Genomic DNA, 18568 nt, shown 5'->3' with positions numbered 1-18568 from the left:
TGATAAGATTAGCCAAGTTGCTACTGAAACTGGCTGTCTTGGGATAGGATTTTTTTGCATCTTCTCCATTCAAGAAAACCTTATCTGCCTAGTGAAAAAGGGAGCAAAAAAAAAAAAAAAAAAAAAAAAAAGAAACCCACTAAACATGAGAAATATGTACATATTACTGGACTCAGAGTTCCAAACCAGATTATATAAATTTCCAAGGTGACAGGACCTACAACTCCTTTTTAAGTTTGTGGACGCTGCTTATCATTCTGAAGGAGAAACTTAAATAGAAATGTAGTTGTTTGAGTGTCTCTTAAATCCTAACCACAGGTTCAAACTTCAGGCATCTCAGGGAAAGAGGTGTTGGCCTCTACCTCATATACTAGTCTGACACAAAACAGGAAAAAGAAACAAATTCATGAATGAGATCTTTGTGCTTTATAATACGCCTTTTTAGACAGTTCAAATACAGAGTAAAAAAGTTAAAAAATTGAATTGTTTGCAATAAAAAGGGTTTTTTGTTCTTTAAATGTATCACATCATTCATTTACAGGATCTCTCTGTGAAAACACATCCTCTGCTATAGTTTTATTTTATTCATATTTAACGATTGCAATAATGACTAATATACTCCTAGGCTGGTATATTAGCTTTCCGCCTCTATAAACACGAATTCAACCTTAATTTAAAAGGACAAGCCAGCATAAAATTCTCTATAATACACTGGTTCCCATTTCGGTACATCATTGCAACACTTCAGAGTATTTTGCTTACACTAAAAATCTAATTAGAACAGTACAAAATTTTGTAGATTAAGATACGTTATAGGTGTATGTAAGAAAAAATGATTTTGGATGTATCTAAAAAATCATGAGCTAAATCTGCACTTACTCATATATCGGTAAGGCACTAGTCTTTCAATCTCAATTGCTCAGACAAGTAAATATTGTTTACATATAATGATTTGCAGAATCTGGATTTGTGTCGCATTTAAAGAAAGAGTTACTCATTCTTCTGCTGTAGTTATTAAGAAAAAATACCAAGATAAGGTATTGGAATTGGAATAAATACCAATTTCTTTAGACTTTAGCTGATAACTAATATTGGAATACTGAATTCTCATTCTTGTGCATGTAAAGTTTGTGTTAAAATTTCCACTGTCTTAGAAGCAATCCCAATGATTAGAAGCAATCCCAATGATTAGCATTTGGAATTGCTAATATCACATGTTCATTTTTTTATCTTAAATTACATATGCCGTTGGTGCATTTACTGCAAAGAGACTACCATACTTCAATTTAAACTCTTCTGCTTGGATTAGGCAGATGTCATCCATAAAGTAAATGTAAGTTATTGGCATCAGATACCTACCTCACTGAAACACAGAGGAAGTGCCTACCTTTAATTCCTGCTTGTTATGCTCTCCAAGTAGGACTACTATACTTAACTATGCAGAAACAAGTCATTTAGTATGAATAAAAAAATCATCAACTTCAGCAAAAGTTTACCAAAAGCTACTTTTCCAAAAGCCTGCATATCTAGAAGCATCACAGTTTGTAAACATTTACAAAAATAGCTACACCACAGACTTCCATGTACAAAGATGCTTTGTACTCAGCCCAAGAAATTATGGAACTCTCAGAAGAATGACTTTAACCAGCATTGAGAACTGAAGGATCTCTTGAACATTTCACAAATGCAGTACATCATCTTTCCCTGTGTTAGTGTCTGAGACCTCTTCAATGCAGACAGGATTAGCTCTTGGCATGTTACTTTAGAAAGGCGATGGTACCGTGTATGCGATGTCCATATCATCTTAGGATGTTCATTGTAATTTAGGCTTTTTATTGGAATAAAAAACACACTTAGAAACACACACATTTAAGATTAGAAAACATCTACAGGATCACCGAGTGCAGTCCTGACTGCTAGCAGTGCTCCTGAAAGCAGAGATAAGGTACCTTATCTCCGATACACAGAGCAGAATGGTCTTTCTGCCAGGCAAGCACCAACCACCACAGCACAGCTAGAAGTGGAAGGAATAGCACAGTATGATGTACCCTGCAATGAGCAACGGAGCTGCCACCCTACTTAAATAAACTAAGCATGGTTATTTCAAGTGAGGATCTGCTTACTCCTACTGCATGTTAGAAAACTTTACGTAAGAACTGTGAACAGTAAGCACCTCACTAACCGAGCTCTACTATTTCGTCTTCATTTCTACACACATTCACACCTGCACCCCCACACTTTCTTTCTGGTGAAAGTATTTCCCCCTGGGGGATTACAAGAACACAAACACTGTTATTTTCATTTTGGAGGCAAGAAATTAGTTTTGAATAATTTATCAAAATAGCTTAAGATTCCATTAACCAAGAATTGCACAACTACCACTGAAGGTTTTTAAGAACAGACTACATTTTAGCTGCTGAGAATGATGTAAATATAGATTTAATTTTGTCTTGTAGTGGTGGGTAACAAATACTTTGAGGTCTCTTCCAACCATATTCTTTTTTAAATAAACTTAATTCAAAATAAAAAATGGTTCACGGTATGCGCTTGAGAAAATCACAATCAAGTTTTGTATTCACCAACTTTTAAAAGCATGCCTTAAAGATAACCAGGCTGTGGTGAGGTGCGGTAGTAAATGAGGGCCTAAGGTTCAAACATCAAAACACAGCTGCAGGAAAACTATTCATATGTGAACTGCTTTCACACATTTAAAACACTTATAACTTCTCAGCGGTTGTGGCACTTATAATCAACACAGTTCCTCTTAATCATCTTGTGGAAGTAGAAGTCTGTGATTCTAATCAAATTGCTAACATTATATATATAAATATCTATATTTATATAGTGTATACAGACACGCACATAGAAGGAGTCAGAACTCACTGTAACAAACCCGCTTTTGAAGAACAGGCCCTGGATCATATCAAACCTAAAAGCAAAACCACATTTTTCAATGTTTTGCAGTTATCTCAATGCAATGGCAACGCCTAGACTTTTTTTCATGAGTATTCTATATAACAATAAGTAACTTCCAAAACATCCTGAATTAATACACGATCTGAACTGGGTGTATTATCATCACTCAGATGCAAGAAATTACCGAGACCTATTAAACTGAATATGCTGATACGACAAAGATTTGCCCAACTCCAGATGTGGATCTGTGATAGGTTAAATTTGGTTGAATCTGACAAGCTCAGAACAGTCACAAGGAAAAAAAAAATGTTTATGAATTCAGTAACCCACAAATCACATTCAAGAAGAAGTTACTTCGGAGGTTTGATCTAAATCCTAAGGAATGCATTCTGCCACTGCCAAACCTGTAACATTTGCTGCCATTTCATATTGGTTTACTGTGACTGCTAGTTGGAGGACCGCATTTAGAAAATGCAAGGGGAACCTCTGTTATAACCACTGCCCGCAAATAAGAAAAAAATTCCAGCTTCTCATGGATATACAATCTCCTGATTCGAACAAAACCTCTGGAACACTGTTCGCCTAATACCACTTGCCTGAAACTGTCTACTAAAAAAGTTTTATAATGATGCTTTACATGGAACACTCTCTTAAAAAGCAGTGACTGCCTCAAATCTGTTTCAACAGCTGGCATTTTCTACAGCTAACACACAGATTTATCAACTAGTATTCACCACATCTTTAATAAAGTCTGCATGGATGGACTGTAGCCTACGAGGTCCTCAAGGAGACGTTAACAAGACTTTCCTTGGAACAAAGCTTAGCTGAACAATCAGCTGCCAGGCCCCTGGAGCTTTTCCTTTTTCACTGCCCTGAATGGCTAACTTTCCCTCTAACATAAAGGTGTAACTTATCTGGGATCTTGCAATTTTCTATATGAACCATGTATGTTTTTGGAAATGCTGTAACCACCATGTATTTGGTTAATATATGATGAAATTAGGAAATTCAAATTTAGAGTAATGCTTTGCTCCACATTTCATATTTCTATTTCAAAGAAAAACTGCTGGCTAGAACATGCTTGTAACACATGCTTGTAACTACATAATTTACTTTCCTCAACAGGCTGGGACACAAATTGCTGTTATTACTAGAACTTTTCCTGCCATTGAATTTCATGCCCTCTCTATTGCATAGACTGGCCAGCAGAAAGGTGATGTAAAATGCAGGTATGAATGAAAGCAGAGCTAAGGTATCTAAGCTTCAAGTCTACAAGCTTATAACTGTATTTGCAAACCAGACTTCTGTATTCTATTTACTTTTGTTAAGACTTGTGAGAAGCCTCAAAATTTCCAACAAAAAGCCCTTACTCTAAACATTTGTGAAACACTTGAAAAGCTCATGTTTCAAGGTACTTCCACTTCTTGTTTGAAAATCCTTCCAATAGCACCTTCCAGTTCAGGTGTGTTCAGATAGAAGATATTTGGCTCCCTAAAGCATGATGCTTTTTACCAACCCCGTAAAACATACCACACATTGTACCTGCTCTAAGGGCCTCCTTCACCAGAACTTGTAGCACAGAACAGAGAATTCAACTTTATCTCTTTGACACAACAGCAGATCACATTGTGTCTAACTGTTAATCTGTCATCCCATCCCTCTGGCGGAGGTCACCATCCTCACTGACAGATCTGTGAATTGCACATGAAGCATTTCCTAACTCATCGTGGTTTACAAAACATGAAGTTAAAACAAACTGAAGTCAGCATCGGTTTAGCTCCCTGTGTTCCACTAACTGGTCGTTCAGGAAGACCTTTATAAATTGTTCAAACATCTCCGCATTAATGGAAGAAAGCAGAGTTAGAAAAGGAGGGAAGACAGGAGACTGGGGAGGAAAAAAAAAAAAAGAAGAAAAAAAGCATTGAATATTGTGGTAAATTGTGCAGGCACTTGTAATAACTTCTAAATTTGTCTCTGTAATGTGAGCAAAAGAAGTCTGAGTTGAAAGTATCTGACAGATAAGATGTTCTGTTTATGCCAGACCACGGAGTCACTCACTTGGTGACAGTATTAGGGCATTTCTAGCTCTCAAATATTTTTTCCTCAGCTCACAAACTTCTGCTTAGCAGCAATATCCAAGCTGAGTATTTGTGCGAGCACCTACTTTAACCAGTCTGCTACCTGAGAAAAAAGCAAATTACTGAAAGGAATCACTGAGAATGATTTCCTGGAAGTGAGTCAAGTTTTCCTCTCATTGGCATTCAGTACCAGTGCCATAGAAAGCACAGGAAAAAAGAAAGCAAACACAAAACATAACAAACAGAATGCAGAGAGAAGGAAACATGTTATTTCTCTGTTTAGAGGACAAAACCAAGGACAGAAACTTTTTTTTTTTTTTTTTTTTTTTAATGAGAGTCTCCTTGCAGTGACTTGTATTTGCATGGGACAGAGAAGAAGAAATATTAATTCATTCTGATTTACTCTGTACTTGTGCAGGCAGTTCAGGGATAAATTTCCATTAGAAATGGAGCCAAAGATGTGCATATAAAAATCAAAGTCTTTAACAGACAGAGATTTTGCCTCTTCATCTTGAAATGTACCAGGCAAAAAAGCCAGCAAATCTAGCACACGGCTGCTATCAATAAATGATTCCACAAAATCTGTACTTCAAAAGAGCTGTTCATTTCATTAAAGTTTGATTATTGGTAACAGGTGGACAGAGTGAGGAAAGAGAAGCATATATGCATTTTCAGGACACTAACATATAATGTTCAACCAATTATTCCTTGATTGTCCACATTAACACTCTCTACCAGTGTCATTATTTTAGGTTATTACTTTAAATTCATCTTTCTCTCCCTTCTCTTTCTTTTGATTGCTCTAGCTAGGCAGGAAGAAGTTAAAACCAGTATAAAACAAATCTTTTTTTTTTTTTTTTTTTTTTTTTTTTATCAGGTTCCACCACTCTTATGATCTGTTACACAGAATTAACTGAGGTCACTATTGCAGCTTGTTGCCTGTCAAACAGTAGTAAAAATATCACATCTTTGACTATCAGAAGGTCATGACCAGGGTATACTTAAAACTAAGTCTAACTCTGTTAAATTTAGTCTTCTCAAGTCTTATAGACACTTCTAACTTTTTCCTTGAAGTATATTGCAGCAGACAGATCAAACCAAAGGCAGTTATTTAGCTATTTTTTTAGAACTGTCAATAATCCTGCAAAATAACTTGTAGAAAGGACTCTCGTTCTCTGAGATTTAGCAGACCACACAAGAGCTTAGGCATTTTTGTGTCCCTCTTAACAATAAATTATTGTCAAGTCTGTGAATCCTTGTTCTTTTTTAGGTTTTGAGTGTTTTCAGCAAAATATATAGCACTTGTAGTAGATCCTCAAATCAATTTAACAATGGAATGCATTTCTACAAAAAACACCTTAATCTGTTTTAAAAGATTTGCAACAAGGAAAAATTATGTGATCTCAGTTACAGGTATGCAAATTTCCTAGAGAATAAACAGAACAAGAAATTTGCAAAAATGTAAAGGCAGAATTTGGCTACTGTAATCTACCCACCTGTGCTACAGTGTTTTACAAGAATTCATTCATCTTTCCAAACATTCACAGAGAAGGCATGGTAAATGAGTTATATTAAAGATTCATACCAAGATAGTCAACACCAAGTCTTTCACATGACTCCAAGCAGGCTTTTTTTGTGTTTTCATAGCCATAATCACTATGCCACAATTTGGTGGTTATCCAGAGGTCCTCCCGCTTCACACCACTCTCTTTAATGGCTTTTTGGAGAAGAGATTCACAGCCGTATCTTTTTGCCGTGTCAATATGACGAATGCCACATTTCTGTAATGCATGGACCACAGCATCATGGGAATAGCCACCCTGATGGGAAGTACCTAAACAAAAGAAATTAGAAAATTAGAAGTGAATTATGAGTGACATATTTCTTTTTTGATTGTTTGTTCCCCCACTTTTTTTTTTTTTTAAATTAATATTGTCACAGAACCTTCTTTTTGAATTCTCACTTCACATAGCAAAGAAATGGGAACTGACAGGCAGTGTGCCCTTACACATCTCCAGGCTGTGAAAATACGTAAGATGCTAGGTTGTTGATGCTGATCAGAAAACAGAAAAAAATAAAGAAGTAACTGTAAAGAAGTGAGATCATAAGTCAGGCTGAATGAAGAACATCAAACAGAAAATATATACCTTATAAAAAACCAGTATATGACATTTTATTTTCATATAGGAGCACAACATTTACAGATGAAACACTAACAGCATGAAACAAAATAACTTAAAAACAATTTACATTGCAGAAAGCATATCACGAAGCATTTACTCTTTTGAACTCCTGGTAGTTTCACATTGCTACTGCATTGTGGAACCCATTGCAGACTGGGCCGTGCTGCAGGTGCAACTCACATAACGTCAGGCTCAGCAGTAACCAGAACAATGGAATCCTGCACAGGGGTTAGAGAACTGGTGCACAGGGAGCCTCGGCAACAAAGTCAAGCCACTCTCATTGTGTAGGTATTCACTGGATGTACAAAAAGTGTATTTTGCTTGTCAAGGGGACGGAAGGAGGAGGAGACTCAGCAGGAAAAGCAACCAGCAGGAGGACCGTCAGATAAAGAACTGGTTGAGAGCAAGGAGGATGATATTTCTACTTACCCTTTCCTGTTAGTTGTTCTTCCTGCCGTGAGCCCCTCACCCATTCACCCCCAGTCAGACTTCCCACAAACAGTATTTTCTACAGTTTGTTTGAGGAAATGCTCCGTCAGCTATTAAAGCCAGCTTCTAAGGTGATGCCTGGTACTTAGAGGCCCTAATTCCAGGAACTGCAGTCAGCACACGGATGGCTACAACGCTATCTGCAGAAGGACTACACGTCAAAGAATAATATCAAATGAAAGTTGTATCCACTGACAACTTTCTCTTTCCCTCCAAACATGGTGTTTATTTGTACATAAAGCACCACTATCTGCACATTATGAAATGAACAAGTGCGTAAGCTCACCCAGAGGGGCAGAAAAAGGAAACACACACACAGTTACCTCAGATGCACCCACAGCGCTTCCCATACCTGAACTGGCGAGAGAATGCCCACGAGCACTTACAAAGTCCTCGTGCATGTACAACAAGCCAGGTTCTCCTCACTGCTCATCATTTTTGTTCATTCCCAATCTTAGAAGGAAAGTCAACGCTACTTGTATCATCCTGCTCACCACTGGCAAACCATGTTAGCTATAATACGGTCTGAGATACACAGACTCCTGAAGAGCATGAAATTCCGCTGATCACAGTGGGACAACCCCTGCTTACATTTAGGATGTACAAAATTTGGAGTATTCAATTCTTGATTTATCTTCATAGATTTTATTATATTCCTACAATTCTGACAAGCATTTCGTAAGGATTTTACCATTCTAAAGCATACAAAGTTACAATATTTTAAAAGACAGGAAATTTTGAAGAGTTTTTTCTCCATTGCCATTAATTATGACAAATACTGTAACTGGTTTAATTCCTGAACCACCTACAGATAATGTCCCTACAACTTGCTTTACACCAAAAAATAAGTTAAGCTAATTCAAATCACACCTCTAAAATTGCAATTTCACAGTCTTCATAAATGTTTAAGAATTTGATGAATGCAGCTTCTATGCATCTATACACATAGAACACACATGCAATTATTACATTATTCAGATACTAAAGGAATTTTATTAAAAATTATATAACTGGCATAGAAAAATTACTATACTTTTTCATAAGAATCCCTTTTAATAATCTGGTATTGGTGCCAAATAAATTAGGTTGCAATTATTATGCCTGTTTCTGGCTGAATGGACTTCTCTAAGCACAGAATGAATGGAGTTCATTTAGAGGTCTTGCAAATGAACTCAGACTCTTTTCATGCATAATGGATTTCAGTAAGAACATTTAGGACAAACAGCTTTTTTTCTTTTTCTTTTTTTTTTTAATTTAACCCTTTTAAGGTAAAGGGAGAGAGTGGGAGAGAAGGAAAATTCAGGATGTGTTTGTTATCGTTCCCTATTCCATGACGGCATGCACACTTGTTTAGGAGGAAATAGAGACCAAGATTACCCTTGGGGGAATTATCCTAATTTCTGTTCCTCAAGATGAATTACAACAGTCCTGATGCACTAAATAAACAAATGCTTAAGAACTATTTACCCCTTCCTCCCCCCCAAAAAAAAAGAGAAACATGACTTACTTTCTCTCTCACTTTCTGGGGACCTAATGTCTTCATAATCTGTGAAAATATTATCTGAAAATATAAAAATGTCCTCTGATATGAATAACTATGGCTACTTGAAATCAGTGCAACCACTTACATTAAAAGAGTTTACATTAGAGAAACTGCGGGCTGGATGTTCAGAGATCATCTCACAGATTAATTCTCTTCTGACATCAGTAGGCAATAAAAACACCCAGCTGACAAACAAAACACCTAGAAAAATACCATTCCTTTGCTGGCTGATCTTTAAGTAGTCACTTCAGAAGAAAACTCTCAGAAGAAAAATATCAAACACTCTTTTACTGATGTTTACGTGCTCACTATATACCATAATAAGCTTGAAATACCTTGTTCTATTAGTTTTACTGGTATTATTTCAACACTACATCAACATTAGGGCCATGTAATGCATCTTTACCAATTTCACGTTGTGAATACACTGAAGTTTTTGGTGTCAGTACAACTTGATTCCACTGATATCTTATGACATGATCAAACATAAAATGCTGCCTACACGCAGCAAATGAACACACAACACGTTTCAAGGTTCACTGCTGAGCCATTCACAGAATGGTGTGCCTCTTCTGTAGACTGGCTCAAGGACAGGCAGCCTTTACTTACTGTCCTTGCTTACTGTTATTGAAAGAGGCTGCCAGTCTTTCCTCTTCTTCTTTCACCTACTTTTGCATTCATGTGACTCCCTGACAAGCTGATTCAGCGCGCTGAACAGCCAAAAAGCGTATAGTTTTATAATTATTCAGGAAGCAGAATAACTCTCCAGAGGAAAACAAAACTCAAGACTTCAGGCAAGGAATGGGGAGAAAAATAGAGAAAGAAAAATCCCCCTTTCAGCAGCAGTAGTTAAATAATTTGATATATTCCCTGTTTTTTACTAAAACAAAAAAGATAATAAGTTGTATTCAAGCCAACCACAAAGAGATCAGAAAGTCCTTCTCCACTAACTCGTTTCCTGGAGCCCTTCTTCCCTGATGTTCCCCAGAGCTATCGCCGGTGCTGCTCTTACACAAGCAGATAAGGTCACACTGACTTTCTGTAAGCATAGCACAGAACCCAAGTGTTCTTGCTGCTGCATTTTGGCTCAGTTTTTTCTTAATTGGGTCAGTTACCCTGCATATCAAATTTAGCATCGCATGACGAAGTATTCATTGCATCCTCTCTTCCTTTTGAGAGCGGAGGGGTTTTCCTTTGCAGCAAGTGAAATCAAAGTCAAGCTTGTTATGGAGCTCTCTTTCTCCATATTTTTCATAAGGCAGTTGCAGAGCATTTCTAGTTACGAAATGTGGCTACACTCAAATTTAATCACAACCAATCTTATGAAATAACTTGGACATCTTTACTCAGATCCCGAGAGTGTCACCTAACAACGTGTACCTAATGGAGCAGCTCTGACAACCAGCTGCTGGTGAAGGTGGTTTTGTACGGATATGGTGCAAGAGGAGCTGCAGCTGTACAGGCTGTACAGGCATAAATTGGCTTCTGACCTCACGGGACAGTGGGGAGGCCCCCAGAGCACTGCACTACAGCAGGTGCTTCCCGACAGTAGGAGCACACTGGTACAAGGAGATTCACCAGAGAACTCGACAGAGGTCTGAAGTTGCACTGACACACATTTTACAGCATTACAACAATTCTGCAAGCACAGCTTCATGTTATTCAAACACTGCTATGCTAAGATATTGCTAACAGACCTGACTGAAGTCTAGAGATTACCACCAAGTTTCTCTTGACTCTGTAAAAGCTGTCTAGATATTGCTTTTTTTTTTTTTTCTATTTCTTTTTGATTGAAGCTTTACTTTGATGTTTCAGATGTTTTTGCTAAATATAATCCACTGCTTAGTGCGAAGGGGTCACTCTGGGGCTGTTTTTCTCCTCTGTGACTCGGTTATAATAAGCTCAGACTTCAATAAGAAGAGGAAGGAAAGTATGCAAGCAGGATCTTCAGCTCCACAGTGCTCCTCAGGCACCTAGGAACAGACTGCGGGAATACAGCCTAGGCACGCTGTGAGAGCAGGAGAGAGCCCTAACATGTTGATTATGTATGCAGGGAAAGGGAAGCCAGAATTACTAGTTTTCGCTCTTCCTGAGAGGAAGGAAGAAGTGGCAACGAGCCACTGTTGACAGAAGTACTCTATTCCCTCCATCCCAAAGAGGGTCAGACGGTGAAGGATATGCAGATCACCTACCGTAACATTAAGGTGCATCGCTGATCCAGACACAACTTTAGAAAAGGAGTTATGAAAGCAATGTCACGGGATGGTTCCCACAACGAGCCCAGGAACTCTGCAGGCAGCACCCATCACCAGCGGGGTGCTGCAGCTCTGAAACCACCAATTCACTAGGACGCGTTTCTGGCAGGAAAAATACACTATCGCCCAAAAAAGCAATTATTTTTCCCCTGTAGGAATAAAGGTCTTTCCAGATGAAAATGCCGGCTATTTAAATTATCCAGCTGTCATACACAAGTATTTTTTATCATTGATAACTTCTTAATTAAATGTATATGGAAGGACAAACCCCGACCTGTCATTTGAAAGGTGGACTGTGAATGTGGAATTCACGTAGAAATTTCATAAGCAGAGCGGCAGCACACATTTAAATGCCCTTACAGACAGACTGCCAAATGTTGAAGCCTTTTCTTTCACTCCCCACTTTCCCACCACTGAGAGAACTATTTCTCATTAACAACCAAATTGGTTTCAGATGCTCTGCTATAAGATGTTACCTTAGAAACCGTTTGGTAAAAGACTGTGGCTTCCTTCCATAGAAATCTCAAGCAGTGAAAAGGCAGATTTTCTGGCATAAATCAAATCCAATTTCTAAGGTTCACTAAACCTTTTCTCCTCGGAATAATGTTTTGTGACTAGATCTTAGCAGTTAATAGTGCACGAAGAATTGCTGGTGTGAACCAGTTTTAAATGATTTTCATTCAATTCCCTCTGTTAACTCCATTGAAATTGCTTCCAGTACTTATCATACCTTGATAGAACTTTCAGCTTCATAACTAGTAAGGATGATACGTGCTATACAGCAAATAAAGAGACCCAATACAACTATTAGTGTTATTTTCCTTCTTTCTTATACATCTTCCTAAACTACTCTGTCTGATAAAGATTACATCAACTGATTCACAGTATTAGAAATTTGGAAACACTTCACAACAAATGACAGACCTGTGACACAATTTTCCGTCTTCAAACAACTTTCACACACATACAAAAAAGCATGATCAAAAGGAAAAAAGAGATGCGAGTACTAAGTCCGCAGTTTGCATTTAAGTAGCATATTACCACAATCATTGCCACTGTGAAAGTTTGACTGAAGAATAAATTATATGTATCATTTACAACTAACCATAATCAGCATACAATTAAGTAGAAGGATAGCAATATTAAAAAGCTTAGTTAACCTTAGATCAATAATTCAACACCAATTAAAAATATTGTAAAGATAATACGACAGAAAAAAACAGAGTTGCAGTTTATAGTGATTTGACAAAAAGAAAATGCATGTATGATAACTCATTATTGTAAGACCCTCATTGAAGATGATGTTCAAGCTGATGGCTACTTTGTTACACCGTCATAGTGCCCATGGTGCCTACTCAGACTACAGAGAAATGATGGCACTGGAAGGTGCGAGCCTTGCAGCATCCCACTGGTGGCTAATGGCATTCACAAGTTCAAAGGACAGCAGCAACGCAGCTATCCAATACCGAACAGTTTTGATCAAGTGCTTTTTATCCCCATCATCTAAGAATTTAAGATGTATTTTCTCAAAGCTCGGATACTAAGCGATGCTTCTTGCAGCCCCTCCTCTCATGCTGCACATTCACCCTCAGACCAGCGTGCACCAGAATGCAAAGTCCACCCATTCAGGCGTTAAGCCTAGGCAACAGCGCTTCGTTATGAAACTGATGTAAAGCCACAAGGATACCAATCCCCTTTCTCTCCTCTCTCCCCCCTGTCAGGAGGATTTTGTATTACACTCAGTGCTGGAGGCACTTTGCATAACCACTGGAAGAACTGAAGGAGGTTTAGGAACCAGCACCTCCCTCCTCCCCACTTGGAGGCACGAGGCACCACTGCAGCGTTGGTTACAGCAGCACCTGAGCTCACCACTCAGTGCTGCCAGGACTGTGCTACGGAGCTCTGGCAAAGAAAACAGGTACGGCAACGAAAATCTGCGCTACGAAGGCTGAAAGATAAAAGTCAGGCTTTTTTTTCATCAAGTTCTGTATCATTTTTCTACATTACAGAAACATGGTGAAAGACAAAAGTTAAATACCCTGGAGCTTGCTCCTCCGCTCATTTCAGGCTGGCTACAAATAATTCATTCATCTAATGAGCCATTAAGCTTGTATGATTTGAAAGCGTTACCAACAGAGTTTCCTACACTTTCTTCATGATGTCTTTCCTCAGAAAGTGAGCCTTGGGACTGTGGCTACAATTACTCTCACGAATCTATAAGGTTCACTTGAACTGCATTGCCTTTACTACAGTAATTATTGGCACTACAGTGCACTTAACTAATACTTAGGCCGTCCATTTCTTCTGCTTCTTGTGGGTAACTGTAAGATCCACATTTGCCACAAAGTGATCACAGAATTTTTATTATACACTTTTAATTTCTTTCAGTTCTATTTTATGTGAGTGCTTTAAAAGTATAGTCCTGAAGTCCTTATCAGGAACATTAAGTGTTCTTCTCTAGATTGAGCTTATTTAGAAAAAAAAAAATCTAAATCTCTTTCTATTTTTCTAAAATCTTTTTCTATTTAATTCACATTCTTATATAACTCCAATGCTAAAGGGGTTTTGGAGTTTTTATGGAAAATGGAGCACATGAGGTAATATGGCATTGAAGATTAAGAAAACTGTCCTTTTTACAATCAGGCTCAAGGTAAAATCCCCTGTAAAAATATAAAAAGTTGGTCTCAAATGTTTGTAGGTATACAAAGAGCAGACAAAGCAGCAATTTCCTCCAGAAAAACAAACAAACAAACCAAAAGCACATTTATTTCTGTACCATTCTGTACTAGGTACGCTGATATCAGCGGAAACTTGCCCAGCACTTTCCCTCAGGTGCATTCACTAACACCCTTCAGAACCCCATTTGTGCAGCGTTTCGTCTTTTCAGGAGGTCAGTACGTTTTGTCAGGTTAGGAGAGGAGGCACATTTTATCCCGCTGCCTCCAAGCATGTACCCACACGGACCATGGCCACGTTTCGTACATACGGGAGGAGTTAAATATATGGCAGCCCTCAAAGCTCAAGTACAACTTCTCAAGGTCAGATCTCCCGAAACGGTGGATGAATCGAAGCACAAAGATTTATAGTTGTGGCATTTTGTTCATCACAAGAGGCTATTAAGGAAACTTGGTAACCATGGGTGAGAAGTAAACTCCTGACAGAACTAGGGGAGAAAAAAAGAAGTTGAGACGTAAAACAAAGGGCAGAAATAAACAGCCAATTCTTATTACAGGGTAAGATTAATAGGGGGGAGTGCCATAGGTCTTGGTATCAAGACCACTGTTCCATAAATTTCCTTAGGAACTGAAGCCATGAAAAAACAAGAGCCATGGGAAGAAAAAAAAAAAAAAAAGGCAGTAACAGCTGAGAACAAGAAGTGAAGGCTTGAATCTGCTGCCATTGAACTGAGAAGTAAAATCTCACTCGATTCCAGCCCCAGCAGGACTGGGTCTTTTTTCTGAGCACAGTTAAGTTTAAAAATGACTATGAGCAACTCTATGATTAATAATGAAGCGGCAGATAACTATGTTATAGTAATGCATAATGGAAGGAAATATCAAGATACTTCTACTCAGCATTAAGGTTCAGATTACACATAGCTTTTTGAGGAGAAAAATGAGTTTATGCTTTTCTCCATGGGGAAAACCTCCCTCCTCATACAAGCATGTCATTAATTTTATACTTTGATAGGAGGGGATCATGCGATGACTTTTTTTCTGTTTTAAAATCTCAGCAAGTTACTAATTATACTGAAACTTGAGAATTATACAGAAAACAAAACAAAACAAAACTTTACAAGAAAACATTCTATGTATATTTGTGGTATCACCAACAAATTTTGTCAGGAAATCACATGCTATTTGGCCAAATCCCTGAATTTCATGATTGCTATCCCCACATCCTAGCTCCTCAAGAAAAGAAAAGAAAAAAAAACCAAAACTTTTCTAAAGGGAATCGAGAGAGCCAGAACAAGTCTTAAGAGATGGCTATAACTGAGGTTTTGGGGAACTTTTGTAGTAAACGAATGTAATTTTATTTATTTTTTTTAAAGTCACGTACGGAGCTTCCCCATTCGCAAAGTTTTAAAATGCACTGGTGTGCTTATTTTTAGTTGGAAAATAGACTGAAGCACTCGGAGAGGCACAGTGGCAAAGGAAATACTTTTTAGCACTAAGGAACTTTATCGTCAAGTCTCCCTCAGGCCACAAAGCTTTCCAACAAGAAGCAATGTCATGCTGAACTCAGCTATGCAGCACACACCTAACCTTGAAAAAGTTTCCTAATATTTTAGTTATGGGAAGAAAAGTCCTCATGCTACTGAATTATATCCAAATACATTAAAGGGTAACATTTTTACCCACCAAACTTCAAAAAAAGGAAAAATAAAAAAGAAGGAAGTGGCAACTTTCGAAGTGGAGGCTTCCTACATAGCCGTAGTAACCATGAACAATACAATCTGTATGAATTATTTTTCCAAAGCCCAAAGAGGACAATATTTTGTGTACAACTTTGACAAGTGATCCGTTTTCAAGAGTGCTGCTTTAGATAAGGACCAAGCAGCCTGTAGTTAAATCAAGACAATACAAGAATATGCAATTCCCTGCTACAGTAAAGACTCACAGCAAAGTATGCAATAGTTGGAAACATGTAGCTCCCAAGCAAAAGCATAACTGTAACAACTTCAAAACTGCCATTTTATACCAGTTATTTGCCCTGTTCGCTTTTTGTTTGTTTGTTTGTTTTGTTTTTTAAGGTAAACCTTGCAAATACAGAAAAAACTTATAGTTATCCCTTTAGCACAGTAAACATGCCCATTTTCTAAAGCAATCTAAAGCCATTATGAACTAGTGTACTCTCCTAGGCATACTTTTACACTTACATCAAGCATTAGCGCCAAAACAACAATTATTTTCAGACAAACCTACTCTACTTTCTACTTGAAAGAAGCCTCTGTAATGAAAAATACCATTACCTGTAGACACGTCTGACCCCCCTGCATGTGAATAACACCGTCTAAAACAACTGTTGTAATTGGAACATAAGAAATATAAAGTTATCAACAGTTTTTAAAATCATGCAATAAGCAAGAAAGATGTAGATCCTTTCTCTTTGTTAAATAAAACTTCAGCTATACAGCATATTTCTAGCACTAAGATGGGCTGCCTTAAAATAATTGGTAGGTATCTGAGGAAAGACTTCTTGTTTTACCATTGCTAGCAGACTTGTCTTCTTCTGGACACAATACAGATACAACACAGAACCTGAATACGCATGTCAGTAAATACAGAATTTTGGATGTATGGATTTTGGCACATTGCTCCAAGTAAACCTGTCAGACTGATCGTAAATTTTGCACACTGTATAACCTGTGGTATACAAATCCATCATTCTCACTAGAGACTGTAAACTAACCAAAGAACACTCAACTTCCTTGTTCCTGTCTCCCCTTTTTGCATCAAACCATGAAAAACTTACCGCACTTCTCCTATACAAATTAAGAAGCCAAAGCAGCTGTGCCATAGAAACCCATTCTTAAAAAAAGAAAACAAAAACAACACTTTTTAACATCTGAAGCTTGAAGGGGAAAAGCAGGTATTGTATTTTTAATAGAATGCCATCCTAGACAGTTGTTGCACCCTCTCCTGAGTAAAGCACTCTGACCGACAACACGTTAAATGTTTCCCACTGCAGCTCTCAGCTGCTCTGTGAACGGGGTTTGACCAGCTTGGAAGTAACTTGCACATCTCTCTGGCCCACATTACGGTTGACATGACTGGATAGTTGCAACTACCTTAATGTATCATATTCATCTTCCTAAGAGCTTTGTAGAGAGATTATCTAGCAAGAGGGAACATACATGCTCGTTACCTCAAAGATGACTTACCACAGATAAGTTATGCCTGTATGCTTAGAAGGGTAAGACGATCAACTCTTAAATCCTGCAGAAAATGCCTTCTCATTGAGGAAAGTTCTTCTCTGGTTTATTGCTTAGTGATTTTTTCTGAGCCACAAACATTAGCTAATTGTAGTGAGGTTCTAACAAAAATAAGCCATTAAGTTGTAAAAGTGTAGTAAGTGGGAAGAGCTACCATAAAGATCCCATTGTGTTAGGCTGCAGATCTTGGTACTTGTAGCTTGGCCACAAATGCAAGTGTGGTGAGTCTTGAGTTTATTTTTTTTGTTTGTTTTTAATCTGCAATGTTTTTGCAGTGCCTATCATGGATTTCTTAATATTATCTGATTAGTACCTACCCATTATAATGTCCTCAAAGAGCTGCAGAATACATAAGCAACATGTCAAATGTTACTCTATCAAGACAAGAACAGAAAAGGGAGACCAAAGAACCGAATCCTGCTCTTTGTGACAACACTGCATGTCAAGGGAAGCTCCTTGAAAGCTACAACTGACAGAATTTATTGGGCCAGAAATTTTCAAACTTAATTTTCTTTATATTCTCTGTTGTTATCCATTTTATTGCATTTGAGTTCAGGCTGATAACGAACTACTCAGCACTTACTAATACAACTGAAGGACAGCAAGAATGTGATTTCGTAGGGAGTACAAAGGAGTCTTCCTGCCTGTTTGCTGTCCAGTCTGCTTCTCCCGATCACCTAAGTAATGGTCACAATCTCCAGCAGAAAAATGATGACCCTGTACATAACCTGAGATACAGTTCAGCACACACTGAAACGATGGCTGTAAGACTGACTCCATTCTTTAAAAAGACCGCTTAAACTTTTCTTGTATTTGTAAAAAATCTTTAAGTCTGTCCAAAACTGTCCAAAAACGTCAGAGGTTAGTGAAAAGAACTCAATGAAAGGAAGAAAACCTGTCCTTCCGAGCAACACCGGCCCCTTTGCTCACTGTGTAGGGGCGGCTGCACGGAGTACGCTCAGGAGGGACTGAGCTAACGGGTCCCTGCACTGGGTATGTGCAGGCCACGTGTTTATGAACACACGCAATCCATATAAGCACACGTGGTAAAAACTGTCAGCAATATTTTGTACACTTTTAACTCCTTTTCTTGCTGATGCTGAGTTGCTAGGACTTTTAAAGTCTGTTCCAATTATTTTGGATGAGCACTGCTAACCCTCGCTATTTGT

At 38.0% G+C, this 18568-nt stretch overlaps 1 protein-coding gene across 2 annotated transcripts in view; it reads right to left on the bottom strand.

Annotated features, from left to right (window-relative positions):
* Positions 1-18568, bottom strand: part of LOC311441000 (putative oxidoreductase ZK1290.5) — a 44730-nt gene that overhangs the window by 25586 nt on the left and 576 nt on the right. Inside the window, exons 1-2 of one of the 2 annotated variants that reach the window (XM_084528617.1) lie at positions 11739-11760; positions 6580-6828 (exon numbers count right to left, since the gene is read on the bottom strand). In XM_084528617.1, coding sequence (XP_084384743.1) covers positions 6580-6828; positions 11739-11745 — 256 coding nt within the window. In that variant the 5' untranslated portion in view covers positions 11746-11760. Of the gene's footprint in view, positions 1-6579; positions 6829-11738; positions 11761-18568 lie in introns of those variants that run through there. The other variant, XM_084528616.1, reaches the window with a different exon arrangement.

The sequence above is a fragment of the Aythya ferina genome (genome assembly GCF_964211825.1).
Source record: "Aythya ferina genome assembly, chromosome: 8".
Classification (NCBI taxonomy): Eukaryota; Metazoa; Chordata; class Aves; order Anseriformes; family Anatidae; genus Aythya; species Aythya ferina.
The sequence above is the reverse complement of the archived record's forward strand: the minus strand, read 5'-3'. Positions and strand labels throughout refer to the sequence as shown.